Below are 21,890 nucleotides of genomic sequence, written 5' to 3'. Positions count from 1 at the left end.
TCGAAAGGGCAGCTTATAGGTCATGGACTCTTTTGCAGATTCATACTTTACCTTAAACACCAAATTGTCAATATGCATCTCCTTCTCATTCTTCATGATCTGCACAATGAGACAGTAGACGTAGTTCCTCTTCCTCTCTAGTGTGAGCGCAGCATCTTCATCCACATTCAGGTAGGTCTGCTTGGGAAGCAGGAAATGGTTACCGTTTCTGTCTGAGCTCTGCAAGAGGGACTTCTTGTTCAATCTCAGGACCCCTGAAAAGATCATCACAGCGTTTTTTTTCTCAATTCGATTCAAATTTCCAATTTTTACATGAATTGACAGTACCTGTCAAAAGTTTGGTACAATTTTGAAAACCTCTTATGCTCAACAAAGCTGCCACATTATTAATATGTTATGTAAGATTACAATTTAAAATAACTATTTTAATATATACTGTTGAATTTTCAGCATCATTACATTCTAATATGATGACTTTTAGCCCAACTATTATTACTGTTGCCATCACAGGAATAAATTACATTTTAAAATGAATTAAAATAAAAACAGTTATTTTATACTGTAATAATATATCACAATATTACCTTTTTACTGTATTTTTGATTAAATAAAAGCAGCCTTGGTGAGAGTGACTTTTCAAAAATTATGAATTCTAAACTTTTGACTGGCAAGTGTATATAGCCCCTTTCAACAGAGCGTTGATCCCATAAAATTTATTAGAGTGCTTTCTTTTGGAACGCAAACACATCCCGGGATTGATCCCATGATCGATCCCAGGATGGGGACCTAGTTACATTGCTGGGACCAGTCCGAAAAGGCACACTGTGTGAACAAAAGGCCGCACTAATGCCGTAAGGGGTGTGTCGTAGTGATGATGCTGAAGCTGAGATCGTCTGCCAGTTTATGCCGAGTTCACACTGCATGATTTTAGCCCCGATTTTCACGCGCCGACAGGTTTTGCGAGATCGCAGACAAATCGCGAAATCACAGGCAAACCGGTGCTTGTTCACGCGTGTGACAATCAGGCAGTGTGAATTATCAAAGACGCGATCTGAGTGAATCGCAGAGTCGCCGACGACGCCCGTGACATATTTGGCATGCTAAATATCTGGACCTGTCTGGGATTTAAAATCCTGCTGTGTGAATGTGTTCTGACTGAAAACTACACCGGCAATGAGCTACAGCCAATGAGAGAGCAAGACACAGGACAGCGGGATGTTAGGGGAGGAGATATAGACAAGAATATCAGTATTTTAATAGATTTAATTGACAATTATATCAAACAGAAACAAAGCACAAACATTTGCTTGACCAGCAGCAACAGCTGCACATTGCAAAATTATTTATTTTCCCCGAACTCTCTTTGCTGAACACACAATCCTTTCTCCCCTCGTCTTCCCAACCATTTCCTCCTGCACAATCTGTTTTTCTTTATCCTTTTCGCTGCAAATCTCTAGGGCTGGTCCGAATACCATTTTTTGAGCTTCGAAGCTTCGGAATCTCTATATATCTCAGACATCCCAAGTCTCCCGGAAGTTCCGGGAGTCTCCCGAATATTGATAGCGGCTCCCTGATGCCCGCAAATTAGTTCAAATCTCCCGGAATCTAGAGCTTGCGAGCTCAGAACCGATATAAAACAAACACACACACACAGGTCTGTTAACTTAAGCAATATTTTTAATAAGGTAGTCTTATAATATTTTTCTCACTGACAAAGTAGGGTAGATTTAAATAAAAATGAAATTTAAATTAAAAAAAATTAAAAACGAAATTTAAATATAGAAAAACTAAATTTCTCCTATATTTCGCATAAGATTAATTTAGATTGATAATGACGGGTAAAAAGGATAATACATTTTGTTTCTATTATTCTATTTTCCACAATGGCAAAGCAACGCAGCTTAAACCAAAATACAAGCTCAGGCACTTCTGGCCATACACTTCTGTCCAGCACATGTTCTGCGCTCTAGCCAGAGAATACTCCCGTTGCAGGAAGACTTTTAGTGGTCCAAGAAGAAGCAAATATATTTATTAAGTAGCTATAACGAAGTTATATGTTAAGTATAATATTTCACCAGATTTTATAGTGTAAAACATATTCAAGCGCGAATGAGAACGGTTTTGAGGGGGATGCCAGGTGTGCAAAAAAACAACAACAAAAAAAACAAATATTCGAATGTCACATTTTCAAATCAAATACCAACCCACCGAACGAATATTCGGGTCCAGCCCAACAAATCACAGACAATTTTGGATCAAGCTTCTTGCAGGCTATCATTTTTAAAGGGGTCATGGTCTGAGAATTCAAAATTTCCTTGATCTTTTGACAGTTAAGATGTCGTTATTCTATAAAAATATCATGCAAGTTTCAAAACTAAAAACTTCCTTGTTATTCCAAAAACAGATTTTATTCGAAATCAAGGCTAGAAAACGACAGGATCTCAAAAATGGTGATTTAAGAAGTCATAGGGCAGCGAAAGACCGCCTTTGCAGAAGAATATCAACGCCTACGTCTACATCACTGCGTCTTTGGCGCCACCCACTGGAGCGTTAGTGAATGGTGGCATAATAATAATAAATTACATTTATATAGCGCTTTTCTCGACACTCAAAGCGCTTTACATTGAAGGGGGAATCTCCTCAACCACCACCAATGTGCAGCATCACCTGTTTGATGCCACAGCAGCCATATTGCGCCAGAACGCCCACCACACACCAGCTTACTGGTGGAGAGGACACAGAGTGATGAAGCCAATTAGTATATATATGGGGATGATTAGGAGGCCATGATGGACAGAGGCCACTGGGCAAATTGGGCCAGGATGCCGGGACTACACTCCTACTCTTTCGAAAGACATCAAGGGATTTTTTGTGACCACAGAGAGTCAGGACCTCGGTTTAACGTCTCATCCGAAGGACGGTGCTCTTTGACAGTATAGTATCCCTTTACTGGGGCGTTAGGACCCACACAGACCACAGGGTGAGCACCCCCTACTGGCCTCACTAACACCTCTTCCAGCAGCAATCTAGTTTTCTCAGGAGGTCTCCCATCCAGGTACTAACCACCCTTGGGCTACAGGGTGATATGGCTGCTCCCGACATGAGTAAGAGTAAAGTTCGACCCAGGATCAATACCATTACCTTCCAAACAATCCTGATGCGAGGAATGTGTGTGTGTGTTTTTTTTCAACTCAGGAGGGCATTATTTGTTTGTATTCGTTGCATTTTACTTTGGATTATTAGGTAGTCGCAATTTCGCCACAAGCTTTGTAAACAGACTTTTAAGGTATGGATCTGCCAGCAACGCCATAAAACATGCAAGTAACCATGTTTATTCTAATGCCTGATCTGTGATCAGTGATTTCTGACACAGTGCGAGTTTATCTGGACACTTGCCAAAATGCGTTATGAAATCAATGACACTGTTACACTGCACAACAAAGCTCTTACTGTATTTACATATTTTTGCATTGTTATTTGGTGAAAGCATTCCAGAGAGTGCATAAATTGCACTGCAATGATGAAAATCACTTCATTCACATGATCAACAGACTGTCTGTCATGCTCATCACTGCAACCTTTCAAGTGATGGGAATAGATTTAAATAAATATGTTTTAATCATTACTTTTCACAATTCGTTAATCTCGATAGCTGTAATAGTAAAAACGTAGTAAAAGATTTCGAGAGGGAGTTTCACATGTAATGTTAGCTATTTCATATGCAAACATGTCAGCCAATCACAGCAGTGGGCGAATACACTGGAGTCTCACACAGACACGCCCCTTCAAACAGCATTCCAATCAGTAGGGCTGGGTACCGAGTTCGGTACTTTTTAGGTACCGACCGAATTGCCTCGATACTACCGAGTATCGAAACATGTCTTGTTTTTCGGTACCAAGTTTCGGTACCTAAGTGGTTAATCTCGTCAACGTCAGTTAAACAATAAACATGCAGCATGATTGGCTGAGGCAGAAAAACACTAGTTTACGCGGCTGCCCAGAGACGTGGCTCGTCGCACGTGAGGATGTAGTGTGTGTGTGAGTGTGTGTGTGTGTGTGTGTGTAAGCGTCCAACCCAGATAGATAGAAAATATGTGGAAATGATCAAAAGTGTACCTATGTACCCGGCTCGATGCCATAAGCACACGATGCAATATTTTCGACAAGATAATTGCTGCCAAGACCAGCAACACGGTAAATCTGATAAGGGACTTAAAAGCGCACAGAATACACTCGAGAGTAGAAAGTTTATCCACCTTCGACTACAAGAACTGGAGCGCGTTACATAAACCAAAACTCAGCGTATAGGATACTTGCCTCACAGACATGAGAAATAGTTCTATATATGTTCAAAATATGTCTACTTTTAAACGAAACAATTAGAAAAAAATAGTTTGATTACCTAATCCATATAGGCGCGTGCGTGTTCACTACTTCGGGGATGACGAGTCAGCATCGCAAATTCGCAATAATCATCTTTGCAGCCAACACGTTTAGTAAACACTTGTTCATTAATAAACAATTAAAATATCTCCTTGCTATCGTTTCCCGACACATCCATAATCATTAGGCTACTTTTGCCAGTGCTTTGCGCAAGCGTCATGTGTGCTGAGCGTGAGCATATATCCCGCACCCCAGTTGCCTATATTTAATTCAATTCACATTTATTTGTATAGCATTTTTCACAAAACATATCGTTTCAAATGAGCTTTACAGAAAATGCATGTGTCTAAATTACAATTTAGAGTGATCTGTTATCAGGGGTGACTGTGTGTAATGCATTTCAATTAAATTTCATTCAGTTTCATTGTTAAACAATGCATTAAGTTAAGGCAGAAACAATGAGCTCATTGAAGTAAAGAATACATGTTGTTAAATGATTAGGAAACATAGAAAACTTTAGCATTGGTGCTTTTTTACAGACTCAAAATATGAGTGTAAAAAAGTCAACAAACTGAAAAAATAAAAGTTTTTTTTTTAGGTAATGTTATATTGATAAAATTGGTATCGAAAAAAGTATCGTTCAGGAACCGGTATCGGTATCGAAAATTGTGTTACGATACCCAGCCCTACAAATCAGAGGCTAAAATCAGGATAGGAAAATGCCTTTTATTTCTAAATTATGACAATTTTTGATATAAATATCATACTAGCATCATAAGGTTAGGTCACCCCAGGAAACATTATAAAATAATAAAATAATCCAGTTCATAACAGGGTATCTGCACACTTTTTAAAGTCAAATTTAAGGCTTTTTAAGACCCGAAGAAATCAAAATTAATACCTTACATTAGGTGTGCGCAATATTGACAAAAATATGTCTCGATATTTTCAACGTTTTGTTGATCATAATAGATGATATTTTACTGATTGTGTTTTTGCACTGGTACCATGGCTGGTTTAGGCCTATTGTTGACAGCTGACTCACGAGGATATTCACATTTCTCATATTCTATGCAGTGGTAAGTTCACAGCAGTGACAGAAATCTTTTTATTTTATTTTTATTAACGGGCAATATTTGCAACCTTAAATTGATTTCCAGGGGCATTTTCACCTATATAAGGACTTTTTTTTACTTAGAGGTATGCATCACCTTTTATGTCAAATTTTAACATTCAAATTAAATTATTAGAATAATAACACAATACCACCGTTACCAGTTAAATTCAATCATTAAATCAAAATCCATCTTTGCAGTGCAGAGGAGACAAAGAAGCAGCATCAGAACTGGGATTAATATATTTACACTCCATTTACAATTGCATAAATAAAGCTATGAGATAGTTTTTTTATTCAATCTTTAAATATGAACTGATTTCTAATTGTAACATTTTAATTGAAGTCTACTTTAAATGTGAAACTAAAACCGCCAGTAGGCGGCGGCAAAACACTGTCTTAGGGAGTCATTCATTCAACCGATTTGTTCAAACGGCTGATTCATTCAGGAAAATGTGTTCATTGAATCGTTAAAATGATTTGCTCAAAACGCAGATTTCAGTAAAAAAAAAAAATCATCGCCGTCTGTTGCTTTGAGACTCTGCTACGGTTTCATTTTGTAATTCTCGTCAGCGAAATACAGGGAAAACAAACAATATTGTTAATATTTTTTATGCAACTCACAATGTTCATTTATGGTTCATGATTTAACTGTTATATAAAATAAATATCACATCTGCTATTGTGCATGGGAAAACGGCCCTCTTGCTGATGTGATATTGTATGATAACATAATATGATATAAATATGAGACAAAAACTCATTTAGGGACATAGCCTACCTATAACTGCACACATCACGCAGTGAAAGCAAGCATTAGAAACAAATGCGATGTAAGCTCACAGTGCCTTGTGCATAGTAAAACTAAACAATAATTCCAATATCATAATAGACAATACACATCGCACATAAAGAATTAACTTACAATTGAACTGAAATTAACCAACTTTCTTCTCCCCTGCTGTTTCGCGTGCAGGATACAGACGTAATGCTGGCGCGAAATGTCACGTGAACAAGCAAATCCACAAAGAACGAATAATAAATAAAAAAGTACGCTAATTAGATAGTCTTAATTTGGAAATCATTTAGATATGTCTAAGTCAAATTGCCTGTTTAAGACTGTTTAAGACTTTTTATGGCCTTAAAAAGTCTTAAGTCTTAAATTAGATTTTTTTAATTTAAGGATCCGCGGGGACCCTGCATAATCCTTTAATAACAATTTCAGTCTCACGTTTGTGTGATCTTGCATTATTTCCTTATCACTTCTCTTGTGTGTTTGGTTGTGAAACATAGTTTGCGGATCAGACAGAAGTTGTCGGCGACTCTTTCTTTTGTAAAGTCACGCATTGTGAAACCTCCTGTCGCCGATCCATCGTGCAGTGTGCCCACAGCGGCAACTGAATGTTACCACAGATAGTCGTGCAGTGTGAAAAGAACAGTGACCCAACTACTTTGAAAATCGGGCGGTGTGAACTCGAGAGAAATCGCAGATCATAAGCAAACTTAAAGACGCTGAGGAGACATCACATCCTAATGTCACGTTTCTTTACAGGATGTGTATGAACGCAGACAAAGATTCCAGAAAATCACTAGCATTGTCAATGAAACAAAATCAAATAACACATTATCAGAGTATTTTCCAAAATCTCTGTGTGAAAGGGGCTTAAGATTCCTAAAATACTTCCTCTATTGTATTCCAAGCAAAAAAAATCAAGGAGACGTTTTATTCGATGTGGCTACTCATTTTGTTGTAATGAGGTGCTCTCACCTTTCATGGGGTCCTGGCTACAGTCGGTGTGTGTGAGAACCCCCTCCTCAGCAGTGAGAGGTTTGAGGGCATGGCTCAGCATAACAGCGGAGAGACCCGTGGCCTGTTGCAGCATCTCCACACTCACATCCTGCAGAACAGCAAAGAGTGAACACTTCTGAAGCTAGTTCATAGTAAGATTCATATAACAGCCAGGTATGCATTGATCTTGGAAGAATACCTCATGTTGGTTGAACTGTAGCAGGATGTACATCTGCAGTGTGGAGACGTAGAGAGTGCAGGAGCCGAACTGAAGCTCTGCATGACCGAGCCACGTCCACTGCAGTCGGCGGGGCTTACTGTGGGTCAAGCTGTACATGCGCTGCCCTACAGGACAGACACGCATACACGTTAACATTCAAACTACGGGAGAATCACCAGATTAAATGCCCTACCAGCTGTATCATGAGCAATGCAAGAGATTACATATCAGTACAGTGGGATTTCAACTAACCGTTGGAGTAAAACTCTGTGAACTCAGCCAGGTAATTGCAGAGTTGAGTAGGGAAGTGTTTGCTGGGGTCCTCGAGGTAGCAAGGAGCCGACACAACCCAGCAACGTGGCGACAACACCAATACTTTCACGTCACTCTCTTCCTCGGGTTCAGACACAACTTCATCCATCATCTGATCAAAACGTGATGAACAACAAAATTCACTGTTATCATTTAAAAGGACCAGATAATTTTACAACAGGGATGGGTAACTTTGGTCCCCGAGGGCCACTCTGCTGCAGAGTTTAGCTCCAACTCTAATAAAACACACCTGAACAAGATAATCAATGTCTTCAGGATTAATAGAAAGCTACAGGCAGGTGAGCTTTTATCAGGTTTGGAGCTGAACATTGCAGGACAGTGACTCTTCAGGACCGAAATTGCTCATCCCTGTTCTAGAGCAGTTTCCTAAAGCTGTCCTACTGACTACTGAATTTTTTTTGCCACAATTATGACTTTATATCTCACAAGTCTGACAGAAAAGTCAGAATTGCTGTATATAAACTTGCAACTACTGTAAAAATGTGCAGAATTGTGAGATTAAAAAGTCGAAGTTACCTTTTTTATTTTGTGGTGGAAACATAATATAAGAAAGTCTCTTGGCATCATGCTAAAATTTATTTTGCCCACAAATTTATGCGCAGGCAATATAAAAAAACTAAGACGAGGATGCAAAAAGTTTTTTTTTTTTTTGTGAGCTCTGACACGTCACTGTCCTTCACTGACTACCTTATGCAACAGTCATGATAATTTCAGGTATGTAAAATCCTTCAAGTGACTACCATGAGCACAGAAATGTGACAAATGCTGATCTACAGTGACATAAAAGTCGCATTAATTCCGATATGACTCTTCAGATTGAGGTCGCACTGCAAAACATCTGACTTGTATCGGATTCAGGGCCAAATATGAAGGTAAAAAAATGCGAGCCAAAAAAAAAAAAAAAGACAAATTCGGATATGGTCTGAACGTAGCCTTAGCCAGTGATACAATATTTGCCATTTCCTCGATCTTGCATAAGATTATTTTATTAGTCACCTCCTCAAAGTCCTCCAGATTTTTGTCCAGCTGCTGTAAACGGTAAAGATGAAACTCCTGTTGAAGTTCCTCAGATTCACTGAGGTTGGTCAGCATCTGCTGTGGAAACCGGTTTGGAAAGCAGGTACCGATATGCTCAACCACGGCGCTCTCTAGCCACACCTTCCCCTGACCCAACAACCGATCACCCAGATAGTACCTGAACACGGAGGAAGAAATGTACAACATGAAAAACGGTGTGAACAGAACCATATTAATAACCTGCATTTTCCCAGAGAAATTTTCTTGAGCCTTGATATTTAATCTACTGGTCAACAATGGCTGTTTGGAAGATAAAATAATTCAGCTGATTGGGGGGTAAAACGATTAAAGTCGGCAAGTCTGGCAGATTGAGGGGACTTAGCCAAAATTGTTCACACCTGTAAAAATGCTCGAAGGTGTTGGCGAGCTCCAGACCGGAAAGGAACAGCATGGGCTCCATGAATTGCTGAAGCTGGTTCAAGGTGTCCACATTCCCAGAGTCCCCTCCACTTTCCTGGATCATCTTGTCGATGTACTGTGCAAACCGTTCACTCACCTTTAAGGAAGTTATTGAATAAATATATTAAAAGAAATTCAAATTCTCATTGCAATGAAAAACATCTTAAATGGTCCAAAAATAGTCTTTAATATAAACATATTAAATGTATTGTACAGTACAGGTCAAAAGCTTGGAAAATTTTCAATTTTTAATATTTCTGAGATAAGTTCTTATGCTCATCACGCCGGCATTTATTTTATCAAAAATAGAGAATTTTTTTTTTTATATTGTGAAATATTAGAAACATTTTAAATAATGTTTTTCTATTTTAATGAACTTTAAAATATAATTATTTCTGAGATGCAGAGCTGAATATTCATCAGCCATTACTCCCGTCTTCATTGTCACATGATACGTAACATATTAGAATGATTTCTTTCATTCTGATTTGATAGTCCGTTATTATCAATGTTGGAAACAGTTGTGCAGCTTAATATTTTTTTGGAACGTGATACTTTATTCAGGATTCATTGATGAATAAAAAGTTAAAAAGAACAGAATTAATTCAAAATAGAAATATTTTCAAACTATATAAATGTTTACCATCACTTTTTTATTAATCTAACATCTCTGCTGAATAAAAATTAATTTCTTGAAAAAAGAAAATAAAGAAAAAAAAATCACTGACCTCAAACTTTTGAACAGTAGTGTATATTGTTACAAAAGATTTAACTTTTTATTTATCAACTGTTTCCAACATTGATGATAAATCAGCATATTAGAATGATTTCTGAAGGATCATACAACACTGAAGACTGGACTAATGCTGCTGAAAAATCAGCTTTATTAAAGAAATAAATTATATTTTAGTGTATTAAAATAGTAAACCATTACTTTAAATAGTAATAATATTTTGCAATAACATTATTTTATGTATTTTTGATCAAATAAATGAAAGCCAGACTTCTTTCAAAAACATTACAAATAGTAGTTTCCAAACTTTTGACGGTACTGTATAAAATATGAATATTTAAAAAAATACGTACATTTACATTTAAACAAATACATTTAAAATAATATTAACATAAAATATATATATATAAAAATTTTTTTGTAGTTTTCAACAAGCATTCCCTGTTGACTCACGTGCATAGCGGTGAGAATGGAGAGCTGGAGCAAGGCGGCAGAAAAGCCCTGGCGGAGAGCGAGCACAAAGGCCGTGTGCTGGCCAAATAGTTCCTCCATCGCATTCTTCAGCCGGAGGAACATTCCCCTGTAGCGCTCTACGAAGTCAGAGAGGCTGCATGTCGAATCTAGGAAACACTTTACCTGCAAAGAGCCAAACAAAAGTCCGCCAGAATTTTAGGAATTGATAGGCATGATCTGCATTTGTACAGTTCATTTTAGGTTTAGATACGCAGATGGTCATCAACATCTTTTTATTCAAGTAACCCGAAAAATGTGTAATTTTAGGCATCAGCAGTAAATTTCATACATTTTTGTAGGATTAGTCACTTGCTTGTTCAGGTATTCTGACTAATTATTCTTTCATCTACCAAATAAAAGGGCAGTAGCTCCTTTTAACACATTTTGCCATATTTTAATCCTACAATTCTCCAAAGTTAAAATAAATGTCTAACCTGTCGCTGAACGACACCCTGCCAGCACAGAGCAATGCCTGCGATGCTGCTAGTACTCTTCACTTTTGGTTTGGTAGTGGATGAAGATGAGCTTACAACATTTGTTTCCTTATTCTTTCCCTCTTTACCATCTGTAACACAATAAAAGCAAATAAATACTTTGACAAGTCACTGCAAATGTCAAAAGAATGTTCACACACATAAAATGGCTACCAACCAAACATCAGCAAATACAATCTGCCAGCAATTAGGGCTGCACAAGTAACTGAAGTGACGATCAAATTCGTAAGATGGGTGTGTGATTTAAAAAAATGCAAAAGGCTGATGTTTAATCAAACCTTTAGTTTGCATGTTCTGCATACTTCAAAGTGAACGGGCTGCATTTGTTTATGTCTACTGCACATTTTCTAAGCATGACGATACGGTGTCTCGAAGTAGCTCTCAAAATGTGCTCGCTTCATATTTAACTGGGGAGGTGGAAAGTTTGTTTTGCTTTACAAACTACAAATCTAATGTTACTGGACCACAGAAAAGGAAGAGTTGACTGCATGTCATTGATTTGGAATAATGGGAACATAAAAAAAGAAAAGAAAGTCAACTCAAAATAGAAAAAGGTTTTCAGTAAAAAGTGCTTTGCATTGTAAAATTTTCCCTGGGTTGAATTTTGAGGTCTGAGTTTTGTTTTTTGTTAAAAGACTCAAGTGTTTGTACTGGCAGCAGAATGTGGGCAAAACATGACTTATTTTGGAGATAAACAGGAATTGGTAATTTGCAGTATTTGAACACACATGTGACCATGAAAGCTGCGGTTTCAATATAGTTAATGCTTTTTTCCCTTCATATCTTGATATCCAAGCAACAAATAGATGTTTTTCATATTGCAGTTCAAATTGAGAATCACAATATTTTTTACAACAAATAACAATTTTGAGTGGATTATCGTTAGCAAATTGTGCAGCCCTACTAGCATTTTCAATAAGAAGCCAGAGGAATTAAAAAATAAATAAAAGAGACAGCAGAACTAAATAGAAATAAATAAATAGGCATTTTGCCTACACTATTACTTACTCTTTAAATCTCTGCTTCTGTTGATACCTTCTGAAAACAAGAAAAACACCTTGAAATAAAGCTGCTTTCATTTAACACAATCTAGAGGAGACTTACAAAACAGGACCACCAAATATACAAATATGTCTCATACGCATAAAAGTAACCCACAATAGTGGCACTCCAGTCTATAGAAGGAACTATTGTAGTTTTGAAGTCACTCACTGGATTTGATGGGAGGTTTGAGCTCTTCTGTATCAACTGTGCTGGTGTCCACATGAACAAGCAAATGAGTGAGACGCCGCACACGAGAGTTGAAGATGGAGGCTGAGCTCTTACACCTCTTGGAGGATTCAGCGTTCTCTAAATACTCATTCATCAACCAAGACAGAGGGCTGAGAGTAGAAGTCTCTGTTGTAAAGAAGAATATAAGAAATTTAAAGGGGTCCTATTATACTTTTTTACATTATCAACTTTCTTTAGAGTGTAAGGGTACTGTTTGAGCATGGGAAAAGGTCTGGAAAGTTACAAAAGTAAAAAGTCACTCTAGCGGGAGTAATTCCCTATACGAGTGTCATAGTTCCTGAACTCCCTGAAACGCCTCCAATGTAGCCTTGAGTTTTCTTCTGGGAACAAACATCTCACAATATTCCTCATTAGAATAATTCCCACCCAAGGCATATGCCAAAATAAGAGATGAGGCCGGGTTTAGTAGTATTAGTAGTGTGCTGAAATTCACGGTTATGATAAGGGGAGAGACAGGGTTTGTACAGATACTGTAAAATGAAATTCCAGGACTTGAGGACCTTTCAAGCACTACTTTTTTGGTTTTCAAGGAATACAATCAGAGATCTCACTTATCAAACAGTATCTTAATCATCATCTATCATATTCTATAAAAGGTAAATAGATAAATGTAAATAAACTAATAAAACAAAACTGTACAAATAAAGTGGAGCACATGCAATGACTGGGTATTTTAACCATTGAAAGGATACTATGACAAAAATATCGCTCTCAACAATGCTGCAACAATGTAAGATATGGTGAAAAATAATGTCTTTTATTAGATGAACTTCATAGGCTACTTTCATAGCCTATGAAAACCTATTCTAGTAGACCCAAAAAATAAAATCAAGTAAATTGTAAAATGCCAAGAGGTCCCCTTTAATCCAAATCATACTTGAAAATAACATGAACCACCCACAGTTTATATTTCACAAATCTGGAGATACCAGATTTATCCAAGCACATTTGAAAAGAAAACCTTTTTTCAGCGTCAATATACACTCACCTAAAGTATTATTAGGAACACCATACTAATACTGTGTTTGACCCCCTTTCGCCTTCAGAACTGCCTTAATTCTACGTGGCATTGATTCAACAAGGTGCTGAAAGCATTCTTTAGAAATGTTGGCCCATATTGATAGGATAGCATCTTGTAGTTGATGGAGATTTGTGGGATGCACATCCAGGGCACGAAGCTCCCGTTCCACCACATCCCAAAGATGCTCGATTGAGTTGAGATCTGGTGACTGTGGGGGCCATTTTAGTACAGTGAACTCATTGTCATGTTCAAGAAACCAGTTTGAAATGATTCGAGCTTTGTGACATGGTGCATTATCCTGCTGGGAGTAGCCATCAGAGGATGGGTACATGGTGGCCATGAAGGGATGGACATGGTCAGAAACAATGCTCAGGTAGGCCGTGGCATTTAAACAATGCCCAATTGGCACTAAGGGGCCTAAAGTGTGCCAAGAAAATATCCCCCACACCATTACACCACCACAACCAGCCTGCACAGTGGTAACAAGGCATGATGCATCCATGTTCTCATTCTGTTTACGCCAAATTCTGACTCTACCATCTGAATGTCTCAACAGAAATCGAGACTCATCAGATCAGGCAACATTTTTTCAGTCTTCAACTGTCCAATGTTGGTGAGCTCTTGCAAATGGTAGCCTCTTTTTCCTATTTGTAGTGGAGATGAGTGGTACCCGGTGGGGTCCTCTGCTGTTGTAGCCCATCCGCCTCAAGGTTGTGCGTGTTGGGGTTTCAGAAAATGCTTTGCTGCATACCTCGGTTGTAACGAGTGGTTATTTCAGTCAAAGTTGCTCTTCTATCAGCTTGAATCAGTCGCCCCATTCTCCTCTGACCTCTAGCATCAACAAGGTATTTTCGCCCACAGGACTGCCGCATACTGGATGTTTTTCCCTTTTCACACCATTCTTTGTAAACCCTAGAAATGGTTGTGCGTGAAAATCTCAGTAACTGAGCAGATTGTGAAATACTCAGACCGCCCGTCTGGCACCAACAACCATGCCACGCTCAAAATTGCTTAAATCACCTTTCTTTCCCATTCTGACATTCAGTTTGGAGTTCAGGAGATTGTCTTGACCAGGACCACACCCCTAAATGCATTGAAGCAACTGCCATGTGATTGGTTGATTAGATAATTGTATTAATGAGAAATTGAACAGGTGTTCCTTATAATCCTTTAGGTGAGTGTATTATTGTGGTGTGATATATTTCACATTAACCCTTCGCTGAACACTATGGAAAAACAAAACAAAAACAGTGGTTTGTCGCTTTTTATATATCCATTAGACGGTCTCTTCCTGTTTAAGTGGGCAGCACTTGGCCAGAAGAAAATTGGAGCAGACCTTGGTCAGGTAACTGCCGTTTACCTGAGATGGTGATGCTCTGTACGATGGGGGTTATGAGAGCTTCCCAGCAGGTTCGGCCTAAAGCCTCTGCGGCCTCAGCGTCAGGAAGGAAACGGTCAGCAAACATCTGCTCATGTTTCAGGGCACTGTTTAACCTGAAGCCCAGAGAGAGATGCACATAAAAATCTGAGGTTTTCATATAATGCAGCAGTAAGAACATCTTCCATCTTTATTCTGCTCTATAAATGAAATAATTATGGCAGCAGGTCTCACTTGTTAAAGAGCTGCAGCAGCTGGTTCCTGTCCTCTAGGATCTCCTGGCACCAGGTGTGAGCTTTGGTAGTATAGAAGAGATAAGTGCGGCAGCACAGCTGCTCCTTAAACACCGGCCAGAAAGTGGGTTTTGGTCCCAGAACCTCAAACCCATGCACTCGTGTATCAATGCCACCCTGTTGACAGGAAGGAAAACAATTTGTAAGAGAAGTGGAATAAAGAGTATCTCAGGCTTTATGTTTAATTGTAGGCAAGTTCTAGGGGTGTCGAAATTAATCGTTTCTACGATGCATCGCGATGCAGACGAGGACGATTCGGTATCGGTTCAGTAATAGACCATAACAGGTTATACTGACGCTTTTCTGACGTCATTTGTCGCGTGTGTGCTTTGTCGCGGTAGCATACAATGGCAGATGAGGCACACATAGAGCTGATTTAAGTATCCGAAACCGATGGTCAAATTACAATTATTCTGTGTTGTTACGCGTGATTATAAATGGATGATCGTTACCTTCAACAGCGGGCTCGGCGACGGTTGATGCGCGCATCTCTATGGTAACATTATACACTGATGAATGAGCGCTGCTTTTAAATGAACATTTCTTTACAACAAAATTGATTTGACACAATTTCATTTACTAAATGGCATAAACAGGCTTTACTCCCTTGAAACTTAAACTGTAATGTCACTGTTTCTGTCAGTGCGACTTCCCGAACAGGCGAACACGCACGCGCGCACGCATCACTTTGAGTAAAAATTTAAATTGCAGATGCAGTGCAACGCGATGCATCGCGATATCGAATTGAACTGAATCGATGACATGATAATCGTAATCGAACCGAACCGTGAGACCAGTGTAGGTTCACACCCCTTGCAAGTTCTGTCACAATCCACTCAATATGTCTGACCTGTTGACATCGTTTGACTCTGATCTGAATGATGGGCCAGAAACGAGTCATATTCTCCAGCAAAACCACATGGCTGGCGGAGGGTGCCACATTTACCTGTTTAACACACACAAAAAAAGTATCATCTTAATGTGCAGTGTGCATTCATCAGATGTAAGATGAATGAGAAGGGCTTTCTCACTGTGTTGAGTTCAGTATTGATGTTTGTGGGATCATCTCCTCCTAGAACTACAATACGAGCTGGCATGTAACTCGAGTCCTCACTGGCTACAAGCACAGTCAATTGCCTGTGAATGAAGAAAATGCTAAATGTTTTTCTTTATTTTTATCAGTTCCAGTGACAGAAATTAATGTTTCAATATAGGGGCAATTTTTGCACCCTTAAACTGATTTACAGGTGCAATTTATTTTTAACCTCTGTAAGGGCAAATTTTCTCTCACCATATTAAACATGTCTCTCTATCAATTTAATCAGTAAATTCAATTAGTATAAGACACTACAGAGCTGTTATAAATAATGTTGTGAGATACATTTTTTAAATATAATATTTTGAATAAAAAAAGTCAGAATCATTCATTCAACCAATACATTAAAAACAGCTGATTTATTCAGGAATGAAGCAAGTGGCTGTCTTTATCAAGGGTCACTGAATAATTTACTCAATGAATCCACATTTTTTGAATGGATCTGTTTAAGGAACGAAACATCATCTGTTGTGCCTTTGTTCTGTAACTATTTTTGTATCTGAAATTGGGCAAACAATATTGACAACACTGGTGTCACTTAATTTCAACTTCTTGTTTATTGAACGGTTGTATAAAATCAATATTACATTTTGCTTGATGTTTAGGAAAAACAGCGCTCCTGCTTGTGTGATTATTGCTTAGCTATATCATATGCTATTAATATATAACATTATAATATAAACATTAATTCAAAAAAATCACATTGGAACATTATGTTGCCACTTTATCTTGAATTTGGGGCATTTTTATTAATTTTGGTGGCATTTTTGCATCAAAATGACACTGAAATGAAGAGAAACTTAGCCAGCATACCTGATGACCACCCCTTTATGCATGTAAATGTTGATAAAGTGGGAGCCAGTACAGCCGTTAGACTCCCAGTAGGTTTTGGGGTTTTTATCTGTCAGCTTGTTAGCCCGATGGTGATTAGAGGAGACCTCCACCTTCTCCCAGCATTTGTCCTCTTTCAGTTCCACACTGGAGCCTGAAAAAACATCAGACCAATTCAACTAAATCCTAGGAAACTGTGATAGTTATACCTAAACTGGAACTAATAGCATAGCATGGTTATTCTTAAGCAACGGTTTTAGAGGACTATGTTTTAAATCAATATAATCAGCCAAGAAGAAAATCATTGTTTCCACAATATCAAAATGTTGTAGTTTTTAGCATGCCCAAAAACAGATTGTCAAAATGTCAGATCTTTTCTTTTCTATACAACAATGTGGATGTGATTTCTCACACAAAGTTACATTCTGATTTCAGAAAACTTATAATTCATGATGAAACGGAAATATCAACAGATGTTTTCTCCTTCTCTATATTATGACATGCATCAGTGTGTAACAGATTATAGAAAGAAAAAAAAGTAGGCTTGGTTCTACCTATTGGTAGTTGATTAGGCTTTGAGATTGATAGATAATTGAAGTCCGAAATAAGAGATCTGTCTTTTTTTTTTTACCGGACGATCGAGATTTAAATAAATGTAAAAAAAAAAAAAAAAGAGGCATGGATGGATGAATCTTTCACAATAAAATCTATAACATGCATTACAAAATCAATGCCTACTTCAGGGCACTTTTTTCTTACTATAAAAACACGTCACATGTATAAAAAAACACAGCTCTGAATTTCTGCCTAACTTGTGTTTCACTGAGAAAAAAAAAGGTAGGTTCAGAAAGACATGAGAGTGAATAAATGATTTTCATTTTTGGTGAACTATTGCTTCCTTTAATGATTACACTTTGCATCAGTAAATGTTTTATGAACAAACCTTGGCACAAGTTCCGCAAGAACACATCAAAGAAGGGAATATTGATGGGCTGATGGCTGCGACGATGCTCTTCAATCTGACCAAGGACCATCTAAAGATGCAGATATGGAGTATGTAATTAAAGGAACAGACACATGTCTATTATTTACACTGATAGTCTAACAAACCATTAAACATGTCATCATTATGTTTTAGTAATTGACCATGTAATAACATGTCGTTTATGTAAACGCCTTCTAACATGAGGAACAAGTCTGTTCAAGGACAGGTAAACCAGAAACCAGCGGAATTATATAGGGATTGCTTAGTCTAATTGGTAGTCTGGTTGTTCAGGCAATTCACTAACTAGTCAATGTTGCAACTATCTATTTTTTATCAGGCCTACTTTATACCTGTATACACCCCGCCAACACACTGGTGGTCATTTTCTTGTAGAGGCTGGCGTACTTCTCACAGTCAGTGATTAGGTCTCGCAGCTCTGTGACCATGAGGAGGCTGGTGCTGTGTTTGTCCAGGGCTTTGAGAAGAGCCTCTTTGGTGCCCAGCCGACACATCACAACAGCATAGTCTTTATTCAAAGAGGCAAGTCGATACAAGAAGCGGATGAACTGCTGTACGACCTAAATGCGGAAAAAAGCGCAATGAAATACCAGCATTATGAAATCATGATTTTATAAAGCTAAAGGAAGAAAAGTACCTCTCTGTCACTGACAAAGGCGGTCATAGATGAAAGGCAAGGCTCAATACTCTCATGCCAGGGCAACAGATCCTCCTGGTAGTTATCCAAAAACTTGTTCAAAATCCTGTTAAATATAAAAGAGTTACTATCACTGGCAAATAAAGCAATATCACTACTACAATCAAGAACGATACAAAGACAAGTAAACATTCAGTAATAAAATAAGAACATATAAACACATTAGCAATAGCAGAAATAACAGATTAACAGAAATCAAAACGTAATGTAATCAAATGTAAAAAAAAAAAACACTGCATTGTTTTTATAAAATATAGATTAATCCTTAAAGTTACAAAAGTTATTGTCAAGATCAATGAGTGATTTGCTTTGTCTTTTGTTGTTGTTAGATTAGCATTAAGCAGACAGACGTCAGTAGGTTTATTAGGCTGCTGTCACTTTAAGATCTAAGCACTGATCCAATATACCGTTACACGTGTTTTCTTTCTCAACTGTTTACGTTCACATTAGCCATACCCGCCTGTGTTTACAAGGACATTGAGAATTTTTGTGTATTTGTCTTTTCAAGCAAAAGACGATGTGAAAGAACTCAATTCAGTATTCATGCACTAGAGGATTTTTGTTTTTTGTGCTCACAGAAAACAGCATGCGAGTGCTGAAATGGAAATTTGGAACCAGCTCTAAAATGGAACAGATTCTCGATGCGAGTTCTTTCGCGTCTTCTTGCACTTTAATGGTTTTAGAAAATCCTATTAAAACGCACAGACAGCAAAAGATAAGCAGAATTGAAATGCGTCTTACATCTTGTCTACACCGGACGCAAGCGGTGTAACCCGATTAAAAACAATAAATGGTAAAATGGTAAATGGACTGCATTTATATAGCGCTTTCACAGACCGAATGGCCACCAAAGCGCTTTACATAGTTGCCTCACATTCACCCATTCATACACACATTCATACACCGACGGCGGTGTCAGCCATGCAAGGCGCCACCCTGCTCGTCGGGAGCAGTTGGGGTTAGGTGTCTTGCTCATGGACACCTCGACACTTGGTCAGGTGGAACCGGGGATTGAACCACCAACCTTTCGGTTTGTAGATAACCTACATGAACCACTGAGCCACTGCCGCCCCAAGTGAATAAAACTTGTTATAAACAGCGATTCTGTCTACACTGGACACGGCGCAATGCAAGTGACGAATCTCTGACCCTAAACTGATGCCATGTTCTATTTATGACGTACTGACATGACCAACAAATGTTTTGCAACGGGTGCTTTGTCAAGTCCAGTGTATTTTATTGGTGTTGTTTTATTTGGATCCCCAATAGCTCCCACCATGGTGGTCGCTAGTCTTCAGAAATCACAATACAAAAATACAAAAATTCAATTAATCAATACATCAATATGATCTATAAGAGCTATACGATATATTAGCTACCATGACACACATTTAAAATGATTTCGAATTATACAGTTATGCAAAAGCAACATCTATTCAACATGTAATTCAAAACAATTTAAAACAAAGACAAACATGCGAAAATAAAATAACATTGTAATACTTTCACACCTGTAATCCCCGTTTTATTAATTTCTTAAAAGAAAATTTACTTTTAAGTTCCCTAACACTGGATGGAAGTGAGTTCCACTCTACAGCCCCTCTGTATACAATAGTTTTCTTCATAAAATTACACCTTGGACTGGGAGTAATCATTATCCTGTTGCTGACTGAGCGTGTCACATGCTCATGACCATATCCACTAAACAATATTTTTTTATATAGAGTTATATGCTTCATTTGCCATGACCTTGTGCATAAGCAACAAAAGGTTATATTTTACTTTTGCCTCTACTGTTAACAAAGATAATCTAATATGCATCTCACGCACACTAGCGCGAAAAGATCAGTGAGGAACTACTCTGGCTGCTCTATTCTGTGCAATTTGAAGTTTTCTTAGATGTTTTTGGGCAGCGCTATTCCAAACTACTGGACAATAATATAAGTGAGACAGAACAAAACTTTGTACGACGTTTTTCAATATAGCAGTTGGACAATATACAGAGCATTCTCTGGACATAACGATGCCCCTACCCATCTTACTGACAATGTGGTCAATCTGGTCTGACCAAGACAATAAAGTATCAAGTCTAAAACCCAGCAGTGTGAATCTAGTAACCTGCTGGACCACATTGTTCTCTATATGCAGATTAAGTGTGGTGATACTTGGTAACATATATCTATTGCCAAATATCATACATTTAGTTTTAGAAATATTCAGTACCAATTTATTCTTTTTCACCCAGTCCATTGCTGTATTTAACTCATGCTGAAGATTTTCATTTAGTTCAGGCAATGTTGATGCTGCATTGAATAAAGTTACATCATCAGCATACAAATATAACACTAGCCTTTCTAAAAACATATGGAAAATAATTTATAAATATTGAAAATAAAAGTGGACCCAGGCAACTTCCTTGTGCTATGCCGCATGATGCAATTAAGCAATTGGATAGACTTCCATTAAAATAAACCTGTTGCGTCCTATTGGAAAGATAACTATCCGCCCAAGTTAATGCTGAATGTGAAAAACCATATGCTTTGAGTTTGGCTATGAGAAGACTATGATCTATTACATCAAAAGCTGCTGTAAAATCCAAAAACGTAGCTCCTACTAGTTTCCCTTCATCTAAACCTGTTAGCCACTCCTCTGTCATTTGTACTAGAGCAGTGTTTGTGGAAAAGCCTTGAGAATTTTTGTGTATTTGTCTTTTCAAGCAAAAGACGATGTGAAAGAACTCAATTCAGTATTCATGCACTAGAGGATTTTTGTTTTTTATGCTCACAGAAAACAGCATGCGAGTGCTGAAATGGAAATTTGGAACCAGCTCTAAAATGGAACAGATTCTCGATGCGAGTTCTTTCGCGTCTTCTTGCACTTTAATGGTTTTAGAAAATCCTATTAAAACGCACAGACAGCAAAAGATAAGCAGAATTGAAATGCGTCTTACATCTTGTCTACACCGGACGCAAGCGGTGTAACCCGATTAAAAACAATAAAACTTGTTATAAACAGCGATTCTGTCTACACTGGACACGGCGCGATGCAAGTGACGAATCTCTGACCCTAAACTGATGCCATGTTCTATTTATGAAGTACTGACATGACCAACAGGACCTATTGCGTCCTATTGGAAAGATAACTATCCGCCCAAGTTAATGCTGAGTGTGAAAAACCATATGCTTTGAGTTTGGCTATGAGAAGACTATGATCTATTACATCA

General features: G+C 38.0%; 1 protein-coding gene across 7 annotated transcripts in view; it reads right to left on the bottom strand.

Annotated features, from left to right (window-relative positions):
* cul9 (cullin 9) overlaps window positions 1-21,890 on the bottom strand; it is a 70,453-nt gene that overhangs the window by 18,328 nt on the left and 30,235 nt on the right. For 4 of the 7 annotated variants that reach the window (XM_077246829.1, XM_077246846.1, XM_077246871.1 and 1 more), the window contains 18 exons: window positions 18,608-18,713; window positions 18,303-18,530; window positions 17,911-18,001; window positions 16,950-17,121; window positions 16,072-16,177; window positions 15,891-15,986; window positions 14,982-15,157; window positions 14,730-14,863; window positions 12,268-12,453; window positions 12,064-12,093; window positions 10,996-11,126; window positions 10,502-10,684; window positions 9,255-9,412; window positions 8,836-9,034; window positions 7,759-7,930; window positions 7,486-7,631; window positions 7,266-7,395; window positions 52-254 (listed from right to left, as the gene is read on the bottom strand). In XM_077246829.1, the coding sequence (XP_077102944.1) occupies window positions 52-254; window positions 7,266-7,395; window positions 7,486-7,631; window positions 7,759-7,930; window positions 8,836-9,034; window positions 9,255-9,412; window positions 10,502-10,684; window positions 10,996-11,126; window positions 12,064-12,093; window positions 12,268-12,453; window positions 14,730-14,863; window positions 14,982-15,157; window positions 15,891-15,986; window positions 16,072-16,177; window positions 16,950-17,121; window positions 17,911-18,001; window positions 18,303-18,530; window positions 18,608-18,713 (2,647 nt within the window). The remainder of the gene's footprint in view (window positions 1-51; window positions 255-7,265; window positions 7,396-7,485; window positions 7,632-7,758; window positions 7,931-8,835; window positions 9,035-9,254; window positions 9,413-10,501; window positions 10,685-10,995; window positions 11,127-12,063; window positions 12,094-12,267; window positions 12,454-14,729; window positions 14,864-14,981; window positions 15,158-15,890; window positions 15,987-16,071; window positions 16,178-16,949; window positions 17,122-17,910; window positions 18,002-18,302; window positions 18,531-18,607; window positions 18,714-21,890) is intronic. The other 3 variants (XM_077246837.1, XM_077246852.1, XM_077246881.1) reach the window with 1 other exon arrangement.

The sequence above is a fragment of the Siphateles boraxobius genome, unplaced genomic scaffold, assembly GCF_051911475.1.
Source record: "Siphateles boraxobius isolate OS27281-9 unplaced genomic scaffold, OSU_SipBor_1 104, whole genome shotgun sequence".
Classification (NCBI taxonomy): domain Eukaryota; kingdom Metazoa; phylum Chordata; class Actinopteri; order Cypriniformes; family Leuciscidae; genus Siphateles; species Siphateles boraxobius.
This window is presented reverse-complemented; position numbering and strand designations above follow the sequence as displayed.